Source organism: Tamandua tetradactyla, chromosome 14, assembly GCF_023851605.1.
Source record: "Tamandua tetradactyla isolate mTamTet1 chromosome 14, mTamTet1.pri, whole genome shotgun sequence".
Classification (NCBI taxonomy): domain Eukaryota; kingdom Metazoa; phylum Chordata; class Mammalia; order Pilosa; family Myrmecophagidae; genus Tamandua; species Tamandua tetradactyla.
The window spans coordinates 7,920,544-7,941,751 of NC_135340.1; the positions used below are offsets into that span (position 1 = coordinate 7,920,544).

At 37.5% G+C, this 21,208-nt stretch overlaps 1 protein-coding gene across 1 annotated transcript; it reads right to left on the bottom strand.

The window, feature by feature from the left end:
• Positions 1–10,838: 10,838 nt before the first annotated feature.
• On the bottom strand, positions 10,839–20,907 carry DORIP1 (dopamine receptor interacting protein 1). The gene is made up of 5 exons (XM_077126871.1): positions 20,830–20,907; positions 18,098–18,622; positions 15,859–15,948; positions 14,519–14,653; positions 10,839–13,725 (listed from the first exon to the last, which is right to left on the bottom strand). The coding sequence occupies exons 2-5, from the start codon at positions 18,619–18,621 to the stop codon at positions 13,542–13,544; spliced, it is 933 nt and encodes a 310-aa protein (XP_076982986.1). The 5' UTR covers position 18,622; positions 20,830–20,907; the 3' UTR covers positions 10,839–13,541.
• Between the last annotated feature and the right edge of the window lie 301 nt (positions 20,908–21,208).

Genomic DNA, 21,208 nt, shown 5'->3' on the forward strand with positions numbered 1-21,208 from the left:
GAGACAGGAAGCCAGGAGAGAAAGCTAGCAGATGATGCCATGTTCACCATGTGCCCTTCCAGCTGAGAGAGAAACGTTGAACATGATTGGCCTTGAACCAAGGTGTTCTAGTTTGCTAGCTGCTGGAATGCAATATACCAGAAACGGAATGGCTTTTAAAAGGGGAAATTTAATAAGTTGCTAGTCTACAGTTATAAGGCCGAGAAAATGTCCCAATTAAAACAAGTCTATAGAAATGTCCAATCAAGGCATCTGGGGAAAGATACCTTGGTTCAAGAAGGCTGATGAAGTTCAGGGTTTCTCTCTCAAGTGGAAGGGCACATGGTGAATACAGTCAGAGTTTCTCTCTCATCTGGAAGGGCACATGGCGAACACAGTCACAGTTTCTCTCTCAGCTGGAAGGGCATATGGCAAGCAAGGCATCATCTGCTACTTTCTCTCCTGGCTTCCTGTTTCATGAAGCTCCCCGGGAGGCATTTTCCTTCTTCATCTCCAAAGGCTGTTGGCTGGTAGACTCTGCTTCTCATGGCTATGTCATTCTGCTCTCTCTGAATCTCTCATTCTCCAAAATATTTCCTCTTTTATAGGACTCCAACAAACCAATCAAGACCCACCCAAATGGGTGGAGACATGTCGTCCCTTAATCCAGTTTAACCACCCCTCTTGACTAAATCACATCATCCAGGGAGATGATCTGATTACAGTTTCAAACATACAGTATTGAATCGAGATTATTCTACCTTTATGAAATGATATTTTGATTAAAACATGGCTTTTCTAGGGGGCATACTTCCTTTCAAACCAGCACACAAGGTATCTTTCCCTGGATGCCTGATTGGACATTTCTATAGACTTGTTTTAACTGGAACATTTTCTCAGCCTTAGAATTGCAAACTAGCAACTTATTAAATTCCCCTTTTTAAAAGCCATTCCATTTCTGGTATATTGCATTCCAGCAGCTAGCAAACTAGAACGCTAACCTTTAAGTGATTTTATTTCCCAAAGGGAAAAATAACTATTACCTAACGATCTGGGCCTCTTCTTTCTCCCTTACTGTTGTCATCTCATTATTCAATTAAAAGGTTTAAATACCAAATACTGGCACTAGGGACACCAAAAGGAATACTTATAATTTTGCATATTGTAAGCTGTCTTTTTTTTTACCTGACTATAATATCAAACTTTATTCATAAACTTCTCAGATTAAAAAGAAATAGAATGAGCATTACTGGTAGGGTAGGGGGTGGCAGGGCAAGATGGTGGCATAAGAAGGTGTGGAATTTATATTGTCCTCTAGAGCAGCTAGTAAATAACCAGGAACTGTCTAGAACAACTGTTTTGGGGATATCCATGACTGGACACACATTGTATACCAGTGTGAAACAGGTGAAAGGCCTGATATCACACCACAGAACTGTGAGTAAAGCCCCCCAAATCCAGAAGCCAGCATCTCTCCCCCTGGCATGGCAGGCTCAGTCAGAAATACTTCCCCATGGGGAAAAGAAGTGATTTCTGCTGGGAGCAAGGGAAGGCAACCCAGCCAAACTCCAATTGCTATTTTAATTAACAAATTTGGACTGCCGAATATAAGCTCCAAACACAGATAAGCCCAGATCAAGGCAAAAGACAGATGAGATTTTGGAATGAGCCCAGCTCAGAATACTGGAAAAGGACAGTGCCCCAAGGTGCCAGTTATCAGCTCTGGCTCTTGACAGGTGAATTTTGTGGCTGGGGACTGGTTATGAAAAGGGATTAAAAAAAATTTTTTTTAACTATTCTAAATAGCTCATTAGAGAAAGCCTAAGGTATTTTCAATTGTTAGCCCTGATCCAGGAAAGGGTGAAGTTAAGATAGATCTGAGAGATATCAAAACAACTCAAGTGAAGGAGGCAATTTCTTAAAGAGCTTATCTTTCCCAGTAAAAGGGGGTCCATGGCCCAGCTCAAATGGCAGCCCTAAATCAGAGAAGTCAGACCCCAGGGACAAAGCCCTAAGCCTACCTCCTACCTCAGCCTCTGCCTCAACCACAGCCCTGGTAGCTACAGGATCAGCTAAGAATTAAAGGCACCAGACCACTTTAGGCCAATGGAGAGCTGCAGGCTGACAAGCACCAACTGCTTGGAAGGATAGGAAAAGCTCAGAGTCTAGAGCCTTCACAGGAATCTAACAAACTTCTGGGTCGCATCCCCAGGAAAAATTTATCTAATTGCACCCTCTTCCTGGGACCCAGGATTTCTTGTCTTGGAAAAGTTGACTGGGGTTGATGATATCTGGAGAGACCACCCTAAAAAACAGTCCCATTTAAGCATGGCAAGAACTAGAAAAACAAGAGCTGAAAAATTCTAAACAGTTAAAGAAAAGCTATGCTAGAGGTATAGAGTAAGTTGAACTGGACATGAAAAACAGACAGAGAACAAAGCCAACCAACAAGGAAACCCTAGGTAGAAGAATGAAAATGACCTCCAGAATAAAGTAATCAAGAGAATTAAATGAGAAGACACCAACAAAAAATTATGAATAATACTGGGAAAAATGAAGAGATGGTCTATTCAAAGGAATAAACTAACATTTCAAATGAGGATACAGGAGTTGAAACAACTAATTAATGTTCAATCAAACATGCTAAATCAAGTGAAAAATCAAATCAATGAGTTGAAGGAAGTTATAGCAAAAGAGATGAAAGATATAAAGATACACTGAGCAGCCATAAAGAAGAACTTGAAAGCTTGAACAAAGGGCAGAACTTATGGGAATGAAAGGCACAATAAAAGATATGAAAAACACAATGAAGATTACAACAGCAGATTTGAAGAAGCAGAAGAAAGGATTGGTGAACTAAAGGAGATGACATCTGAAATACCACACACAAAAGAACAGATAGGGAAAAGAATGGAAAAATATGAGTAGGGTCCCAGGGAATTGAATGACAACATGAAGCAAATGAAAATATGTGCTATGGGTGTCCCAGAAGGAGAAGAGAAGGGAAAAGGGGCAAAAGAATAATGGAGGAAATAATTACAGAACATTTCCCATCTCTTACAAAAGACATAAAGTTACAGATCCAAGAAGTGCAGCTTATCCCAAACAGAAGAGACCCATATAGACCTTTTCCAAGCCACTTATTAATCAGATTGCCAAGTATCAAAGATAAAGAGAGAATTCTGAAAGCAGCAAGAGAAAAGTTACCCATTACATACAAGAGAAGCTCAATAAAACTATGTATGCATTTCTCAGCAGAATCCATGGAGGCAAGAAGGCAGTGGTATAATATATTTGGGATTCTGAAAGAGAAAAACTGCCAGCCAAGAATTTTGCCTACATCATGCAAGACTTCCTTCAAAAATGAGGGAGAGTTTAAAATATTCTCAAATAGACACTGAAAGAGTTTTTGAACAAGAGACCAGCTCTACAAGTAATATAAAGGGAGCACTATAGGCAGATAGGAAAATACAGGAGAGAGAGCCTGGACAAGTGTGCACATAAAGACTAACAGTAAGGGTAAAAACAGAGAGAGAAAAAAACAAGGCATGACATACAAAAGACAAAATGGTGGAAGAAAGTAATGCTTTTACAGTAATAACATTACATGTTAATGGATTAAAGTCCCCAATTAAAATACATAGACTGGCAGAATGGATTAAAAAACAAGATCCAACTATATGCTGGCTACATGAGTATCACTTTAGACCCAGGACAAAAACAGATTGAAAGTGAAAAGTTGAATAAAGATAGTTCACTTAATCACCAGAAAAAGGGGGGGGGGGAAGGGGAGCTATACTAATATCCAGCAAATTAAACTTCAAATGTAAAGCAATTAAAAGAGACAAAGAAGGACAATCTGTATTAATGAAAGGAACAATTCATCAAGAAGACATAATAATCATAAATATTCACCAAGACAGAGCACCCCAAAATACATGAGACATACACTGACAAGGAGAAGTAGCACCTCTACAAGTAATAACTGGAGACTTCAATGCACTGCTCTCATCAATGGAAAGAACATCTAGGCAGAGGCTCAATAAGGAAGCAAATATTTTGAATCATACAATAAATGAACTGGACTTAACAGACATTTAGAGAATATTGTACCTGACAACAGCAGGATACACGTTTCTCAAGTGTTCATGGCTCATTCTCCAGGAAAGATCACATGTTGGGTCACAAAGCAAGTCTCAATAAATTTAAAAAGATTGAAATTATACAAAATTTCTCATATCATAATGGAATTAAATTGGAAATCAATATAGATGGAAGGCTGGAAAATTATAAATATAAGGAGGCTAAACAACGTACTCTTAAACAACCAATGGGTCAAGGAAGAAATTACAAGAAAAATCAGTAAATATCTCAAGGCAAAATGAAAGCACAACATATCAAAACTTATGGGATGCAGCAAAGGCAGTGCTGAGAGGGAAATTTATTGCCCTCAATACCTATATTAAAAAAGAAAGAACAAAATTCAAGGAATTAACTATTCACCTGTAGGAACTAGACAGCAAACTTACCCCAAAGCAAAGAGAAGGAAAGAAATAACAAGATTAGAGCAGAAATAAATGAAATTGAGAACATGAAAAAATAGAATCGACAAAACTAGAAGTTAGTTCTTTGAGAAAATTAATAAAATCTATAGATCCTTAGCTAGACTGACAAAAAAATAGAGAGGGTGTAAATAAATATAATCAAAAATGGGAGAGGGGACATTACTGAGCCTGCAGAAATAAAGGAGATAATGAGAGATACTATCAGCAACTATATGTTAATAAACTAGACAATTTAGACAAAATATACAACTTCCTAGAAAGTATGACCAACCAACATTGACTTGAGAAGAAATAGAAGACCTCAACAAACCAATCACAAGTAAAGGGATTGAATCAGTCATCAAGAAGCTCTTAAAAAAGAAAAGTCCAGGACCAGATGGCTTCACATGTGAATTCTACCAAGCATTCAAGAAAGAATTAGTATAATCCTGCTCAAACTCTTCTAAAAAAATTGAAGAGGGAAAGCTACCTAACTCATTTTATGGAGACAATATCACCCTAATATCAAAGCCAGACAAAGATACTACAAGAAAAGAAAATTACAGACCAATCTCTTTAATGAATATAGATGCAAAAATCCTCAACAAAACACTCACAAATTGAATCCAGCAGCACATTAAAAGAATTATACACTATGACCAAGTGGGACTTATTCCAGGTATGTAAGCCTGCTTGAACATAAGAAAATCAATTAATGTAATGCACCACATTAATAAATTAAAGAAGAAAAACTACATGATCATCTTGAAGGATGCAGAATAGGCATTTGACAAAATTCAACATTTTTTCTTGATGAAAGCACTTCAGAGGATGAAATAGAAAGGAACTTCCTCAACATGATAAAGGAAATATATGAAAAACCCACAGCTAACATCATACTCAATGGGAGAAGACTGAAAGCTTTCCCTCTCAGATCAGGGACAAGAAAAGGATGCCCACTGCTACAATTTGTGTTAGTTTGCAAGCTTCTTGAATGTGATATACCAGAATTGGAATGATTTTCATAAAAGGGAATTTTAAAAGGTACATGTTTACAGTTCTAAAGCCTTAAAAAAATTAAGGCACCAATAAGAAGTTACCTTCACTCAAGAAAGGCCAATGGGTCTAGAACACCTTTGTCAGCTGGGTAGTCATGTGGCTGGCATCTGCTGGTCCCTCACTCCTGGGCACCATTGCTTTCAGCCTCTGTTCCTGTGGAGGTTCCTCACTTTGCTACTCTGGGCCTGGCTTTCATCTCTTGGCTTCCCTTGGCTCTCTCCAGCTTCTGGCTTGCTTCACATCTTATGGCAATGTCTGCTGGGCTCCAAGAATCTCCAAACATCCTTGCTTCTGTTCTCCACATGTCTACATCCGTGTCAGCTCTGCTGTGGAGGTTGTGTCAGCTCTGAGCCTTCTATCATTTCTCTAGTCTCTGTGGTTTTTGACTTTATCCAAAATGTTTCCTCTTTTAAAAGATTAAAAGAAACGAATCAAGATTCACCTGGAATGGGTGGAGTCACATCTCCACCCAATCAAAGTTAATAACCACAACTGCATGTGTTACATCTCCGTGGAGATAATCTAATCTAGTTCCAACCTGCAGTGCTGAATAGGGATTAAAAGAAATAGCTGCCTCCACAAGATTAAAACATGGCTTTTCTGGGGTACATACTTTCAAACTGGCATACTATTGTTATACAACATTGCACTGAAAGTTCTAGCTGGAGCAATTAGACTAGGAAAAAAAAAGACACCCAAAATGGAAATGGAACAGTAAAACTCTCACTGTTTGCAGATGACACGATACCACCTGTCAAAAATCCCCCAAAATCTACAGTTATGCTACTAAAGATAATAACTGAGTGCAGCAAACAGGGTTCAAGATCAACACCCCAAAATAAGTAGTGTTTCTATACACTAGAAACAAGCAATCAGAGGAAGAAATCAAGAAAAAAAATTCGATTTACAATAGTAACCAAAAGAATCAAGTATTTAGGAATAAATTTAACCAAGGCCACAAAAGACCTACACACTGAAAACTACAAGGAATTGCTAAAAGAAATCAAATAATTCCTAAATAAATGGAAGGACATACTGTGTTCATGGATTGGAAGACTAAATATAGTTAAGATGTCAATTGTACCCTAATTGCTTTATAGATTCAATGCAATTCCAACTAAAATCACAACTTACTTTGAAGGAATAAAAGATCAATAACCAAATTTGTTTGGAAGAGCAGCATACCCCAAATAACAAAAAAATATCTTTAGAAAGAGGAATGAAGTGGAAGTTCTCACACTACCTGATTTTAAAGCATATTACAAAACTACAGTGGTCAAAACAGCATGGTACTGTCATAAAGATAGATATATTGACCAATAGAATCAAATTGAGTGTTCAGAAATAGACCCTCTCATCTATGGACAATTGATCTTTGATAAGGTAGTCAAGCCAACTCAACTGGGACAGAGCAACCTCTTCAATAAGTGGTGTTTGGAGAACAGAATATCCATATCCAAAAATGTGAAAGAGGACCCATATCTTAACACCTCATACACTCTCTGCTTCGTTTTGCTGCAGCATTCTCTGCTCTCTCCGAATCTCCTTCATTCTCCAAAATGTTTCCTCTTTTATAGGACTCCAGAAACTTCTCAAGACCCACCCAAATGGGTGGAGACATGTCATCATCTAATCCAGCTTAATAACCACTCTTGATTAAATCACATCATCCAGGGAGATGATTTGATTACAATTTTAAACATACAGTATTGAATAGGGATTTTTCTACCTTTATGAAATGGGATTTTGATTAAAATATGGCTTTTCTAGGGGATATACATCCTTTCAAACCAGCACACTGGCTATTAGAGGACTAAAAATCAAAGCTACAATGAGATAACCATATCACACCTACTAGAATGGCCTACAAGTTTTGGAGAGGATGTGAAGAAAGAGTTATCCTTATTCACCATTGGTGGGAATATAGAATGGTGCAATTGATCTGGAAGTCATTTTGGTGATTCCTCGGGAAGCTAAGTGTAGAATTGCCATATGATCCAGCAATCCCATTACTAGGTATATATTCAGAGGAACTGAAGGCAAGGACACAAATGGACATTTGCACACTGATATTTATGATGGCATTATTCACGATTGCCAAGAGATGAAAACAGCCTGTGATGGTAAGGTTCTGGTGTCAAGTTGTCCAAGTGATGATGCCCAGTTGTCTGGTCAGGCAAGAACTGACCTGACCATTGTTGTGAGGATATTTCATGGCTGGTTGATAAACTGAAAGGCTGATGTATTAAATCATCAGTGAGTTGATTACATCTGTGATCATCCAAGGTGTGTCTCCCACTGATGAGATAATCCAATCAGTTGAAGACCTTTGGGCTGCTTCTTTAATCAGTGAACCTTCCCCTTCCCTGTGGAGTTTATCCAGACCATTCATCGGAGCTGCCAACTTCACAGCCTGCCCTGTGGATTTTGGACTTTCCCACTCCCACAGTTGTGTGCGATACCTTTATAAAACTCATTTTTTATGGATATCTCCTGTTGGTTCTGTTTATCTAGAGAAGCCTGACTAATATATAGCCCAAATGTCCATCAGCAGGCGAGTGGGTAAACAAACTGTGATATATACATCTGTTGGAATATTAAGTAGCTGTGAGACAAAATAAAGTCACGAAGCATGTACCATGTGGATGAACCTTGAGGACCCTATGCTGAGTGAGATTAGCCAGAAACAAAAGGACAAATACTGTATGAATTCACTAATATGAACTAACATTAATGTATGAACTTTGAGAGTTAAAGTTAAGAACACAGGTTATCAGGAGACAGAGGGTAAAGGTTGGGCATTTGATGCTGAAGAAGTACAGAATGTTCAACAGGACTGACTGTAAAGATCTAGAAATGGATAGCACAACACTATCTTAAGGTAACATAATATTATAAATACCCTGAATGAAGCTGTGTGGTTGATGGAGGAGAGCTGAGGCATGTATGACACCAGAAGGAAAGACAGAGGACAATGATGCTGATTAAATGTACAAATATAATAATATCTTTGTGTGAGGAAGAACAAATGAATGTCAAAATTGTAGGGTGCTGAAAATGGGATGGGATGGGGAGGGGCAGGGAAAATATAATCAATACAAACTAGGCCTTATAGTTAACAGTAATGTTGTAATATGCTTCTATTGAATGTAACAAAGGCAATATGTCAAAGCTAAATGTCATTAAGCAGGGGATATGTGGAAGGGATATGGGATTCTTTGTGGAAGAGGTGGAAATGTCCTCATAAAGATTGTGGTGGTAAAGGCATGGCTATGTGATTATACTGAGAACTATTGATTTTATTACTTAGGTTGGATTGTATGATGTGTATGATGTATGAATATAATTGTTTAAAAGTGAACTGAGACATACAGGTGCTGGAGAAAATGTAGAGAGAGAAATGGACCTATTCACTGTTGGTAGTGGAAGTCATGTGGTGCAGACCCTCTGGAGGGCAGTGTGATGGCCCCACAGAGACTAGGGGTGGGGCTGCCATGTGATTTTTCAGTGGATGAAGGTGGCCTAAGGGGACAACAACTGAGGAATGGAGGGGGAAATGTGATGTATACATACAACGGACTATGGAGAGGCTGCAAGAAAGAATGAAGTTGTGAGGCATGCAACTAGGTGTATGAGCGTTGAGGACAGTACAGTGAATGAAATAAACCAGAAACAAAAAGACATATCATAAAACCTCATTAATATGGACTAACAATAATGTGACAACACTGAGAACTGAAATCGAAAGCGTAGATTATCAGGTGAAGATCTATTGAAAAGGTTCCTAGAATGTAAGCTCTTACAGAAGTTATATCTATTCTGGAGCTGTAATATTTCTAAATTCTGAGATGCTGAACTCCTTATGTGCAACCTGGCCATTCCTTGGAACTTTGGGTATTTGTGTGACACTTGAGACTCAGAGCTCGAGTTTTGCTGTTGTGAAAATTATCACTACCCTATACAGCAATTGTTGAAAACACTGAAAAAGTACCCAGACTTCAATTAGAGATATGAATGAAGCTGATCTGGGTAGAAATAAGGCAAATCAGACTAAAGGGTAAAGGATGATTTTGACTGTATTTGAAAATTTCAACTCCTGTGTGAAACCAAAAGAAGAGATGTCTATTTGATGAAAAATTTATATTTTTAGTAGCACATTATCTAATCTAACTTATATGGGCAGCTTATTTGAACACAATAACTACATGGAACCTTAAATAGGGAATGAGATCTTGCTGATTTGTATGGGTTGGTGTGATGCCCTGATACATCCATGAGTGATCTGGGAAGAAGTCTAAAAAGTAAGTAAAAAGTCCCCTTGAGGGACTGAGGAAAAAGGTGGAAATATGAAACTTCTTCACCTGTGGAAGGCCTGATATTCTCACAAGCATTGGGCTTGATCTTGGGCTTGTCCTTATGAAACATTCCTGCAAGGGAGAAGCTAAGCCTAATTATGATTATGCCTAAGAGTTACCCCTAGAGAACCTCTTTTGTTGCTCAGATGTGGCCTAAGCTAACCCTGCAGGTGAACTCAACCCTACGTGGGACATGATTTCAGGGAATGAGCCTGGCCCTGGCATCGTGGGGTTGAGAAAGAATTCCTGACCAAACAGGGGAAGGGAAATGAAACAAAATAAAGTTTTGGTGGCTGAGAGATTTCAAATAGAGTGGATAGGTCATTCTAGAGGTTATTCTTATGAGGTATATAGATATCCCTTTTCAGTTTTTGGTGTTTTGGAGTAGCTAAAGGGAAATACCTGAAACTGTTGAACTGTAATCCAATAGCCTTGATTCTTGAAGATGATTGAATAATTATATTTATAGAGTTTTTAAGGTGTGAACATGTGAGTGTAAAAACCTTGTGACTGACACTTCCTTTACCCAGTGTATAAAAATAGATGAGTAAGAAAAAAAAGAAGACAAATAATAGGGATGGGGAAGGTATAGGGGGTATGAGATATGCTTTGGGTGTTCTTTTTTACTTTTATTCTTATTTTTTTGTTTTGGAGTATGAAAATGTTAAAAATTGATTGTGATCATGAATGCAGAGCTATGTGCTGAAATTCTGTACCACTGTACAAAATGCATTACTATATGCCATGTGAATATATACTTCAATAAAATCGCATTAAAAAAACTAAGGATCAAAAAAAATACTCTTGTTGGTAGAGAGTCTGAATATTCTGCAGGCATTTAATATTTTAAATTTCCATTTTGTTCACAATACAAAGAAATGAAATTCTAGAACAACACAATAAAATGATATCACACACACACAAAACTAGATTACAGATTGATGAAATGAGTGTATGGGAAGTAACTTACATGATTAAATTCAAGTTTGATGTTGTTACTTACTACCCCTGATAAACAATATTTCTCAAGCTATCTCAATGGTTCTCACCTGCAGATGGCTTGCCCCTTACGGAATACATCTGGAGATGTTTGGTGGGTATGGGGTGGTGGTGGTGAGGTGCTGTAATGTATGGTGGGTAGAGACCAGGGATGATGCAAAACAATGCACAGGACCTCCCACGGCCCAAAGCAAAGAATTATCTGGCCCAAAATAACAATAGTGCCAAGATTGAGAAATAAAAAGCAAATCTACTAGACAAAGTAAAATAAAAACCAACAGATATTACATTGATAGTACAAAGAAAAATTTCCTAGTATGCTTCTTCATTCCTAATACCAGTGTTAAGCAAATTAGCTGTAGTACACATTTGTTAAAATTTCTTTCTAGTAAAGACAATTATTTCACGGGACTATAAACACAGGTATAGGAGTAAAGATCTCAAAATGAAGAACAAAAAAATAAAGTACAAAAAGGTGAGGGGAAAAAATGATCCTAATTCTTATTATTTTGCAGTTTCAAACAATAATTTGCCATATGGGCACAGGTTGAGAAGAGGTCAGTATATATTAATGCTCCATTCAAATATATTTAGTATAATTTAATAGAAATTGCTAGTAAGCATCTGCTACAAATACTTTACTTCACAATATTCATCCTTTGGAGGACACTGAAAATCTGTTCTTTGTAATGCAGAGGTAAAATCAAGCAGGCACTTAAGAATTACTTCTACTTATATATCTGAGTTCTGGAATCCATTACTGATATGAAATATGACCTAAATAAGTAGTTTAAAAAAAAGACCTCAAAAGTTCTTCAGAAAGAGAGAACCTGGAAGACTTGCCTGTACACGAAAGAGGTAGAAAAAATGTTTTTTATTAGCACGTTTCAAGGTATCAAGATTTTACCAACATGTTAATCCTCACAACAACCCTGTGAGGTAGGTGAGTCATTGTTTTGTGATAAATTAGGATTATTCCAAATAAAGTGCAATTGCTAAAAGAATACATCAACATTAGGAATAATTTTGGTAATGACATCACTTATGAATACTTCAATATTTGTGTTTTTATATACTTTGATCCATGCAATAAGGTGTCCTGAGAAAAGTTTACTATAAATCAAATCCTATTTAAATATACTTGAGAAACTCTTTCAATAAATGCTGGGGTGAATTCTTTTGTAAAATAAATCAATACATTTTATCTTAAGTACAAAAAGGAATTTTCATAGTATCTGCTCAAAATGAGGCATTCTCAGCAATGTTTCACCAACTTTTATCTAATCTTAGGTAAGTTATCTTAAAATGGCACCAAGCCAATGTAAGACTTAATTTACTGAATTGAACTTCAGTGCTTTGGCCTATGGCAGTGAACTATGTTGTCCTGTAGAAGTCTCCAAATATATTACACTTAATTTTAATTCCAGACCTAAGGAACACTATTAAAATGAAAGCACTAAAATAAAGGCTGATAAATTTCAAAAAGCATTTTTTTCCTTGAGAATTTTACTTTATTTTTTCTTTCAAATTACAAAAGGAAGAGATATCTTAGGGTCTTCATAAGGAAACATAATATTCTGATAACCATAAAATTCCAGCAATTTATATCACAAATCAAAGCCTGATCCAGTCAATTTGTTACTTACAAGGGAGCCAGCAGATATCACCCCCAGAATTTAAATAATTTTTTCTCTGTGCCAATATAAGACTTAGGAGGAAAAGAAACATTCCCAGGTACCAATTTTTCTCTTAAATATATAAAGTACATTTCTGTTGTTAGTCTGACACTAGTAAACATCCAGTTGCCTAATATTTTTTATAGTTATCTGTAAAATAAATTCTTATTAGACAATTCCTATTACATTTAATTATGAGACAAATGGTGTGGATAGTTGTATAATCTATTTATAACAATAACTTGAATTAAGCTTGGAAGCTTAGTTAGCACTTAAAACCCACTGGCAGGTTTAAAATACTTTAGCAAGTACTTTTTTAAAGTAATTTGCCATTTTAAAGAAATAGTTCAAGACCAGAATAAACACTCTCACTGAAGTATTTTTAAAAATTACTGCAGGAAAATTAGGCAAATCAATAGGTAAAAAAACTAAGCTATCCATAAGTTGTACATCAAATTCAGATGAGCTACAATAGTGCACTTTGGATTATAGTGAGGTAGGGCAAATATTTTGAACCGTTAAATTCTTATAACCTGAAATACTGAATATATTCAGGTTTCATTTGGATATTCAGAAAGAAAAATTTAGAATTCAAAGAACACAGTATTTTCTTGGCTTCCAGGACAGATTCGTAAAAACGTTTGAGGTACATAAAAATAAAAAATACAAAGGCTACAAGATATATTTTATTTCAACATAAAATATGCTTGTATAAAAATAACCCAGGAAATATAAAAAAAGAAATACAAACATTTTGCATAGATCCTCTATATAAAAGATTTACCTGGGGCTAAACACTGGGTAATACACCTCTGAAACTAGTATAGTTGAACTATTTCCTTGGATACCAAGTATACACAAAAATAAAAGCCCTTATCTGGGGAGCATGGGCAGGAGGGAAAACAATTTAATTTAGCATCAGTCTATATTTATTTCTCTGCTGCTCGAATATAAACCAATGATGACAAGAGGAGAAACTCTGGGGGTTTATTTAACAAAATTAAATTCACATTTCTGAGGCCATCATAGTGCATCCAATGTCCATCGATTTGGAAAGCTGCAGAATAATGATGTTCCTCTTTGTTAAATAATGTGGCACCTTCCAATAAATACCTGGAAATTAAATGACAATGTATAGTGGGATATTATAATACTTTGTTCTTAAGTTAAACATTCCTTAAATTCTTAAATAAGGAATTAAAAAATTGAGATTGTTTGCATTCTATTCCCTAAAAAAGATATCTATCTGTATAAAGTCTAGGAATCAATTTAATTATTGTAATTTATGAATTTTAAAAACATATATTTTAACAGATTAACTCATAACCTGCATGTTTCTATTAAAAAACAGAAACCACACACACAAATTTTAAAGGCAAAACGTTAAAAGAACACAGTATATTCTAATTTGTTTGTATAAATTTTTATATTTATAATAACAAGTAACATTTTATGTTTAAGTGATGACCTCGTCTGTACTATTATATACTAATTTGACTTGTAATAAAAGCAACAGCCAGAATTTACTGATTACTTTGTGCAAGGCATAATGATAACCACCCTAGATGTGCTATCTCATTCAATTCTAACAATAACAGCACCAGGTACACACTGTTATTTGCTTTATAAATAAGAAAACTGAAGAGCAAATTAGTTAAGTTATTGGCTCAAGGTTACAAGGTAGGGTTGGGATTTGAACCTGATTAGTGAAGCATTTAATCACTAACCACTTGCCACTAACTGATGCTGTGTCACAGACTCTGATCCTATTCAGAACACAAGAATTTAGAGACAGCTATGATTTTTCAACAATATATTTTTAAGGGTTAGTCAAAATCATGATAGAGTAGCAGAAAAAATGTAAAATATTTTTTTCTACGAGTTTTATCAAACAAAAAACACCTACTTGTGATCAGATAAATCCAAGTAATAGGGTACATATGCCAGGTCTTCAGATTTCCAATGTTGCATATTTAGGACAACAAAAGGGGGTGCTCCATGGCAGAAAACTCGCTGGGAAAATTCTCTTAGGCCACCACACCTACAATCAAAAATAAGTATGAACATTATTACACTTGGGACAAAGCCACCTTTCAACACTCCTGGGCTGTCTTTATGACTTTGGCTTCCTAATAAGCATAATTACCTATTATTATGGGTAGAGATTTGGTATATTATTACTTAATATCTATTCCCAGAAGTTGCTCATCTGTGAGGCTGTCTATACTAGAAGTGTTGTTTTTAAAATTCTAAGAAAGCCTAGCTATTTCTAGCTAAGCTTTTAAAAGCAGGTAGACTGCTGACTGATATAAAAACTTTGATTTATAGATAAATTTTTCTCTTTGAGCTGGTTTCAATGGAGACTCATGACAGAGAAGGGAATAATAGGACTCTTATAATTCTCTGTAGACTGGTTAAAATCCCCTTTTGGGTTCACACTGCTAGAAGGATCTTCTATTAGCATTAAACAAATTCTGTTTTCTTAGATGATCAGGAATTAAGCATATGGATCAGAATACATCAAATATAATTATACAGTAAAATCTTGATTAACCGGAATGCTCAGGGCACAATATTTCTGGTTAACAAATATTCTTGATTAAACTATGTTAACCAGAAAACCATTTTTGTTTTACTATTTGTTGTTAAAAATGCTTCTGAAAGATATTAGTTCACTTTCTGGACTAAGTAAGTATAAGTGATTGAACATATTTTGATCTTTTCTTCTTTTGTGATCTTTCTAAATATTAATTCTCATTAATATTATTTGTAGATACAAATAGTGTTAAAATATTGGGCTGAATATGTCTGCCCCTCTGGATTTTGTTTATTACTATGTTAAATTTTTTGGTTGTCATTTACCTCTTTCTCCTAAATGTGGAGTGCAGAAAAAAATCCAGTTAATGAGGGTCCCGATTAGCTGGGTTCCGGTTAACCAAGTTTTTATTGTACCTACTCAGCAGTGAGAAAAAAGAAAAGGCATTTGCTTTGTATTCATCAATTGGCTGTAATATCTTAATCTATACACTGATTTTTTTTACATTGATATTTTGATGATGACAACACAACATAAACGACATAGTAAGCTCGAAAGTTTATGTTATAAGATTCCAAAAGTGTTAGGCTTCCTATATGTTTATGAGTTGCTATTTCATGGAAGTATTAACCTTAAAGATCATAGGAGCCGAGATCTCTTCGTAAGCAACATGGAAATACTTTCATCTTAAATGTGTATCATATGCTTACCCACGCTCTTCACACAGGTCAATCTTGGAACAGAATAACTCATCCACAGCCAGGCGTATCAAGTTTCCATGTGGAATTTCTTGGGGAGGACTACAATAATTGCAAAATGCATGTAAGACTGCTTCCACATCTCACAGGTTAATCCACTTTAGGATAACACACTTTGCAAGTCAATCCATTATTAGAAAAACCGAGTGTACAAAGACTAACTTCGTTATTAATCTTTGTATTTATTGTGGATAGTATAGAAACCAGTTGAACTTAATAAGTGTTAATGCATGGGGCTACTCAAGAAACATTAAATCTTTCTGTAAACTGATTCTGAAAGACGTGGTTGTTGCTACTTTAATTAAAAAAACTTTTCTTAGAGGATTTAAGAGAGGGAATCCAGTATGGTGGGAATAAAGTAGGACCCAGAGTCAGGAGGGCAGACAATTGTAGCCATTCTCGGCCTTGGTTACCTGACTTGTTTAAAAAAATTCCCTATGTATCGCCGCACAGGTTGTTTTAAATGCAAGTTTAAAAACAGGCAAAAGCTTAAAAAGTTATAGAGCATGATGCAAAATATTTTATTAAGTATTTAAGATAAGCAGAAAATATTACTATTAACATAGAACTGTTAATATTTCATTATAGTTCGAAAATATTTACAAATCAACAACTACAACTTTTAAAAACAAGGTACATTTCTTAAACATTTTTCAGTCCATTGTAATGTAGAGTAAGTTAATTTTTCCCCAACAGAGATCTCAAAATCAATATCATATCAGCAACACAACTTACTCATGCAACATTTCTTTAATACAAAGTATCATAACTACTCTATAACAGCAAACTAAAAATGACAAATCACAGATATACAGTCAAATCTTTAATGGGTATCGTTTATCAGCTTTGACCTCTTCTACTGAGGAACTTTTATACTCAAAATGCAAACTATTTGGATAAGAGTTAAAAGAAAAATTCTGGCTACAGGATATATTTAATTTCAGGCAGCCTAAATTGGTTCAATTTCTAGCGAAATTCATGAGGGCAGGTTTAGAAATAACTTACCTTTTTATTATTTAATAGAGTAACAATGAAACAGGGCATTTACTTACGAATACAAATAAATTTCATTCTAGTATAAAAAAGCTTTAATCAAATGTGTGCGTATCTCATTTGGAACTTAAAATTCACACGAAATGCATGGAAAACATTTAAGATTTAAAATATGATAGCATTGCTTAGAGGGTAATATAGCTATAATATAACACAAAAAGATTCTGGGAGAGATGACTAGAACCAAAAAATATAGTACAGGAAAATGGACAAACTGTATTTTAGAAAAAAAGAGACTTTAATTGGTAGATCTAAAGGAATAAAACATTGTCAAATTACTTTAAGCAGCACGATGTTATAATATCAAACTGAACACATTATAAAGAAATGTGAGTTTACTAAATCAGGTATGTGATTCACATTCCCAAATGTTTTCCTTGGACTATATAGCTAAATACCCATTCTGACAACAGTGTTTGGGTCTGTTTTTTTCCCACTACTAATTATCCCTTTTCTAGCTTATGTCTTCTGGGGGATTTGATGTTTTCCCAACACTCCAAAAGGGCTTGGCAGTTTGGTCTGCCCCCCTGTCATTTACTAGCATGGAGGAATGCTCACCTGACAGCCAAAATCAGCAGGTTCCCAGCAGTCAGTGTAAACACTTCTCACATCCACTTTCTCTCTGGGTGTTAGATTCTAACTTTGGAGTTTCTGTCTATAATTGTGCCCTAGCTCTGGCCAAGATTCGAGGGGTACTTTTAATCTTTTCTAATCTTGTGGAACTAGCCTACATGACAGAGACCTGGTGCAGTGGTGGAACATACCATGACAGTAGTAAGTGCTCTCCAAGAGGTTAAATTTGTGATACGAGGAGTTAATTAAATATCTATCATGGTCATATTATTAAATTCAGAGCATGTGCAAATCATTTTGTATACTGAATAATTCATTATTTTGCTACTGAAATAGTTATCACTGAGTTTTGCAAAGTTAATTACAAGATCCTTGGAGGTTATAGATTGTAACACGTTTTGTATGGGACGTACTGAGGAATCTTGCATTTCTGTGGTCTCTTTATAATTAAATAGTTGCATAGGCTCTCTGAATATACAATACACATATATGTATTTTTAAAGCACCATTTATTAAAAACATTCTATTTTTGCTAAAAGCGATAAAAGATTTTATAGCAACTTACTTTATACTAATTATGCGCTGCTGATCTTCCTGCACTCGAGTTGGGCATCGCCAGTTGGAACAGTAACTCTCTTGAATGGTAGACATGAGATTTTCGAGATTTCTTGTAAAATTATCATGCTCATTCCCAAACAAATCAATTATTAATGAAACTTTATGAACTTCAGATTTGTATTGCTGTTTTTCCATTTTGTCCCAAATCCAAAGCAGCTTCACAGTTGTAAAACTGTAGGTGTCCATTAAATAAAGAAAACAGTCTACAAACTCTCTACCTAAGTGAAGAGAGAGCTCCCTTGGGAAATTTTCATTTTCATTCAGAATGACATATAACAACATCAAGAATCCATCTATGGTGCAGGTATTTTTCAGTCTTATTTCAACATAAAGCGGTGTACAGGATACTGCTTTGCGGCCAGCTTTGATAGTAAAAACACCTCCCCAAGGAAGAACAGGCCTCCAAAATGAGCGATCTTGGTTATAGTTATTTTTAATTGATGCTTTGATCTCTTCAAACAGTGTCTTCATCCTGCATGTAAAAAGTTTGAAATAAAACATGTAAACCTGTGATTCTGTATGGTAAGTGCATGAGATGCATTTAACTCAAAGCTATTTTAATTTTAGTCAGATGTTCTTGGCAATGTACCTGGTCTTGGGAAACTGCAACCTTTCTTTTGAGGTACAGAATGACCATTTGATGGGTCCTTCTGATAATTACATTACATATTTTACTTGTGATATAATAAAATACGTAATAAAAATCCTAAATGAAAATAAAGCTATTTAAAGATAAAAACTAAATTTGGTTGGGTGTATTCCTCTCTCCAAAATACAACCTTGTCTTGTTTTCTTGATAACTATGCATGGTTCCTGTTTAAGAAGCTGATATATTGGAATCTTTAGCTGGTGAACAGAATAATGGCCATTTTATAATCTTTATAATAATTATACTACATTTTATCAGTGACATAGAAAAACTATGTAATAAATCATGTAATAGACTGAATAATTCTGGCATTTCGCTTTGAAAGATGGCATATGAGGAGCATGACAAGAACTTTACTGAAGAATAGAACACAAAAACCATTTCTACTGGCTTTGAGGATTCATACTTAGAACGTAAGAACTGTGTTACATATCCTTTAATTTTAAATACAAAGGCTATGCTGTGAAGATTTGATTCAAAACTTAATATCCTTCTCCCTCTTAAAATGGCTGATCCCTTTCCTCCCTGTTTTGACTATAGCTGAGCATATTATTTTTAAAGCTGTTGGCAATGTTTTGATAACAGGTTGGTGTCATATAAGTTATACTCAAGAAGTTAAAAAAAAAAAAGAGTGAGCGCCTGTTGAAATTGCACTGGGAAAAGAACCACATTAGGTTACTCGGGGCAAACTGAAATTAAAGTATGGTGTTCCTATAAGTTACTTTTATGGAAAAATGGGTTCTTACAAAAAACAGAGAAGCATCTGACGAACAGGAATAGAGAATGAGTGACCGGGTGGGCATTTTCTCTTGGCCATCTTTCCATGTAGCACATCCTCCCAACCACAGCACGAATCCAACCCTCAATAATACGCACACCTATGTGCTCTGCGTTCGTTATTCGTGGAAGAAATTAAGTTTAAAACGATTCTAACAACACACGCAGTCCAAACTCAGTTTCTGTAAAGTATTAAGTACCCCCACCCACACCCACGGTGTTTTTCAACTTGATACCGCACGGCCTCAAATATTCAACACTATATTTAGTCGGAAGCGTAGATGTTTATATATAGTCGGCTGACACGCTGGCTCTGGCCAACCAGTCATGCAGGGAGAAGGGAAATCTGCAGCCTAGCAAAGCAAACTCAGCTTCTTGTTTTCACCAAGCAGATTTAAAAAAAAAAAAACAAAACAACAACACTCAAAAACTTCAAATGTGAAAACATCTTTCTTCACGGTTCTATTTATTCGTGTTCAACTTTAAAGCACTTTCTTCATAAGATGAGGCGCCTGAGTCCACATTCCAAACGCCTGCATTGGAAAGGAAGTTAAATCTCTTGCATTTTTCTTCAAGGACTCTTTTCGAGAAGCCCAAATTCAGAGAACTATAGCTCCGTAAAGCAGTGTTTATGCTCTAAAAGAATGCGAGCAGGAGATATACAGCATGGAACTTCTCCGATCTTCCTTTTCATGAAAAAGGGGGCGGGGAGGGCTGCAGGAACCTGGGGACACGATCTGGCTGCGGCTCCACGTGGTGACCCGGTCCCAGGTGAGTGACACTGGAGAGGGTAAGCGCGATGGGGACCCGGCCGCAGCGCCTGGGCTTCCGGCACACCCCCGAGACCCCAGGCTCCTCCTCAGACCCCGCACTGGAAGCCCCGCAACAGGTCTTGGGTGGCCCGAGGCACCTGCTCCAACCGGCCCGCGCGCCCGAAGAAACCCTGGAGCCCTCCCCGACCTGGAAAAGGGACACTTTCTTTGGCGGTTGTCCCACGGCCGTCTGCACTCCGCGCTGGCCTGAGGAACGGCCCCCTGCCCGGGCACCGGACGCCGGCCCCCAGGGGCTCAGGACGCCCTGGCCGGCCCGCCCCGCGCTCCCCGCCAGGCGCAGGGCTGCGGACGCCTCCTCGGGGCTCCGCGCTCCGGCCACGCCCGCCCGGCCCCGGCCGCCGCCCCGGGAAGGCCCCGAGCGGGAGCAGGTGGGGCGGCCGGGCCCCAGGAAGCCGTCCCCAGGAAGCCGACGCCGCGTACCTCCCCGGGGACCGAGAGCCGCCGGGGCCGCCGCGCCCGTCGCCGCCGCCGCTCGCTCATGGAGAGCCGGGGCCGCCGCCGCCGCCGCATGGACTAGCACCGCCGGCTGGCTCGGCCTGCCCCGGCACGAGCGCTGGGCTCCGGCAGGGCCGCCATCGCACCCGTCGCGGGGGGAGCCTCGGCAGCTCCAGCGCCCAGGCCCGCCTCGGCCGGACCCGCGCAGCCAGGACCGCAGGACGCCCAGCTTCTTGTTACGGAGGAGGATTCGGCCTGACCTCCGCCCCCCGCCCGGGTCGCCTGACGGCGCTGCTGCGCACGCGCGAAGACGCCCCGGCCAAGCGTGCGCGGGTCGGGTGTGTACACAGACTCCGGGCTTGCC

Bases quoted from the DNA above. Each gene is read 5' to 3' on its own strand.
- DORIP1 (XM_077126871.1), bottom strand. From the start codon at position 18,621: ATGAAGACACTGTTTGAAGAGATCAAAGCATCAATTAAAAATAACTAT. The intron at 15,949-18,097 runs GTAAGTTGCTAT...CAATTATTGTAG, and splicing joins CAGCGCATAATTAGTATAAA to TCCTCCCCAAGAAATTCCAC. The intron at 14,654-15,858 runs GTAAGCATATGA...TTTTGATTGTAG, and splicing joins GACCTGTGTGAAGAGCGTGG to GTGTGGTGGCCTAAGAGAAT.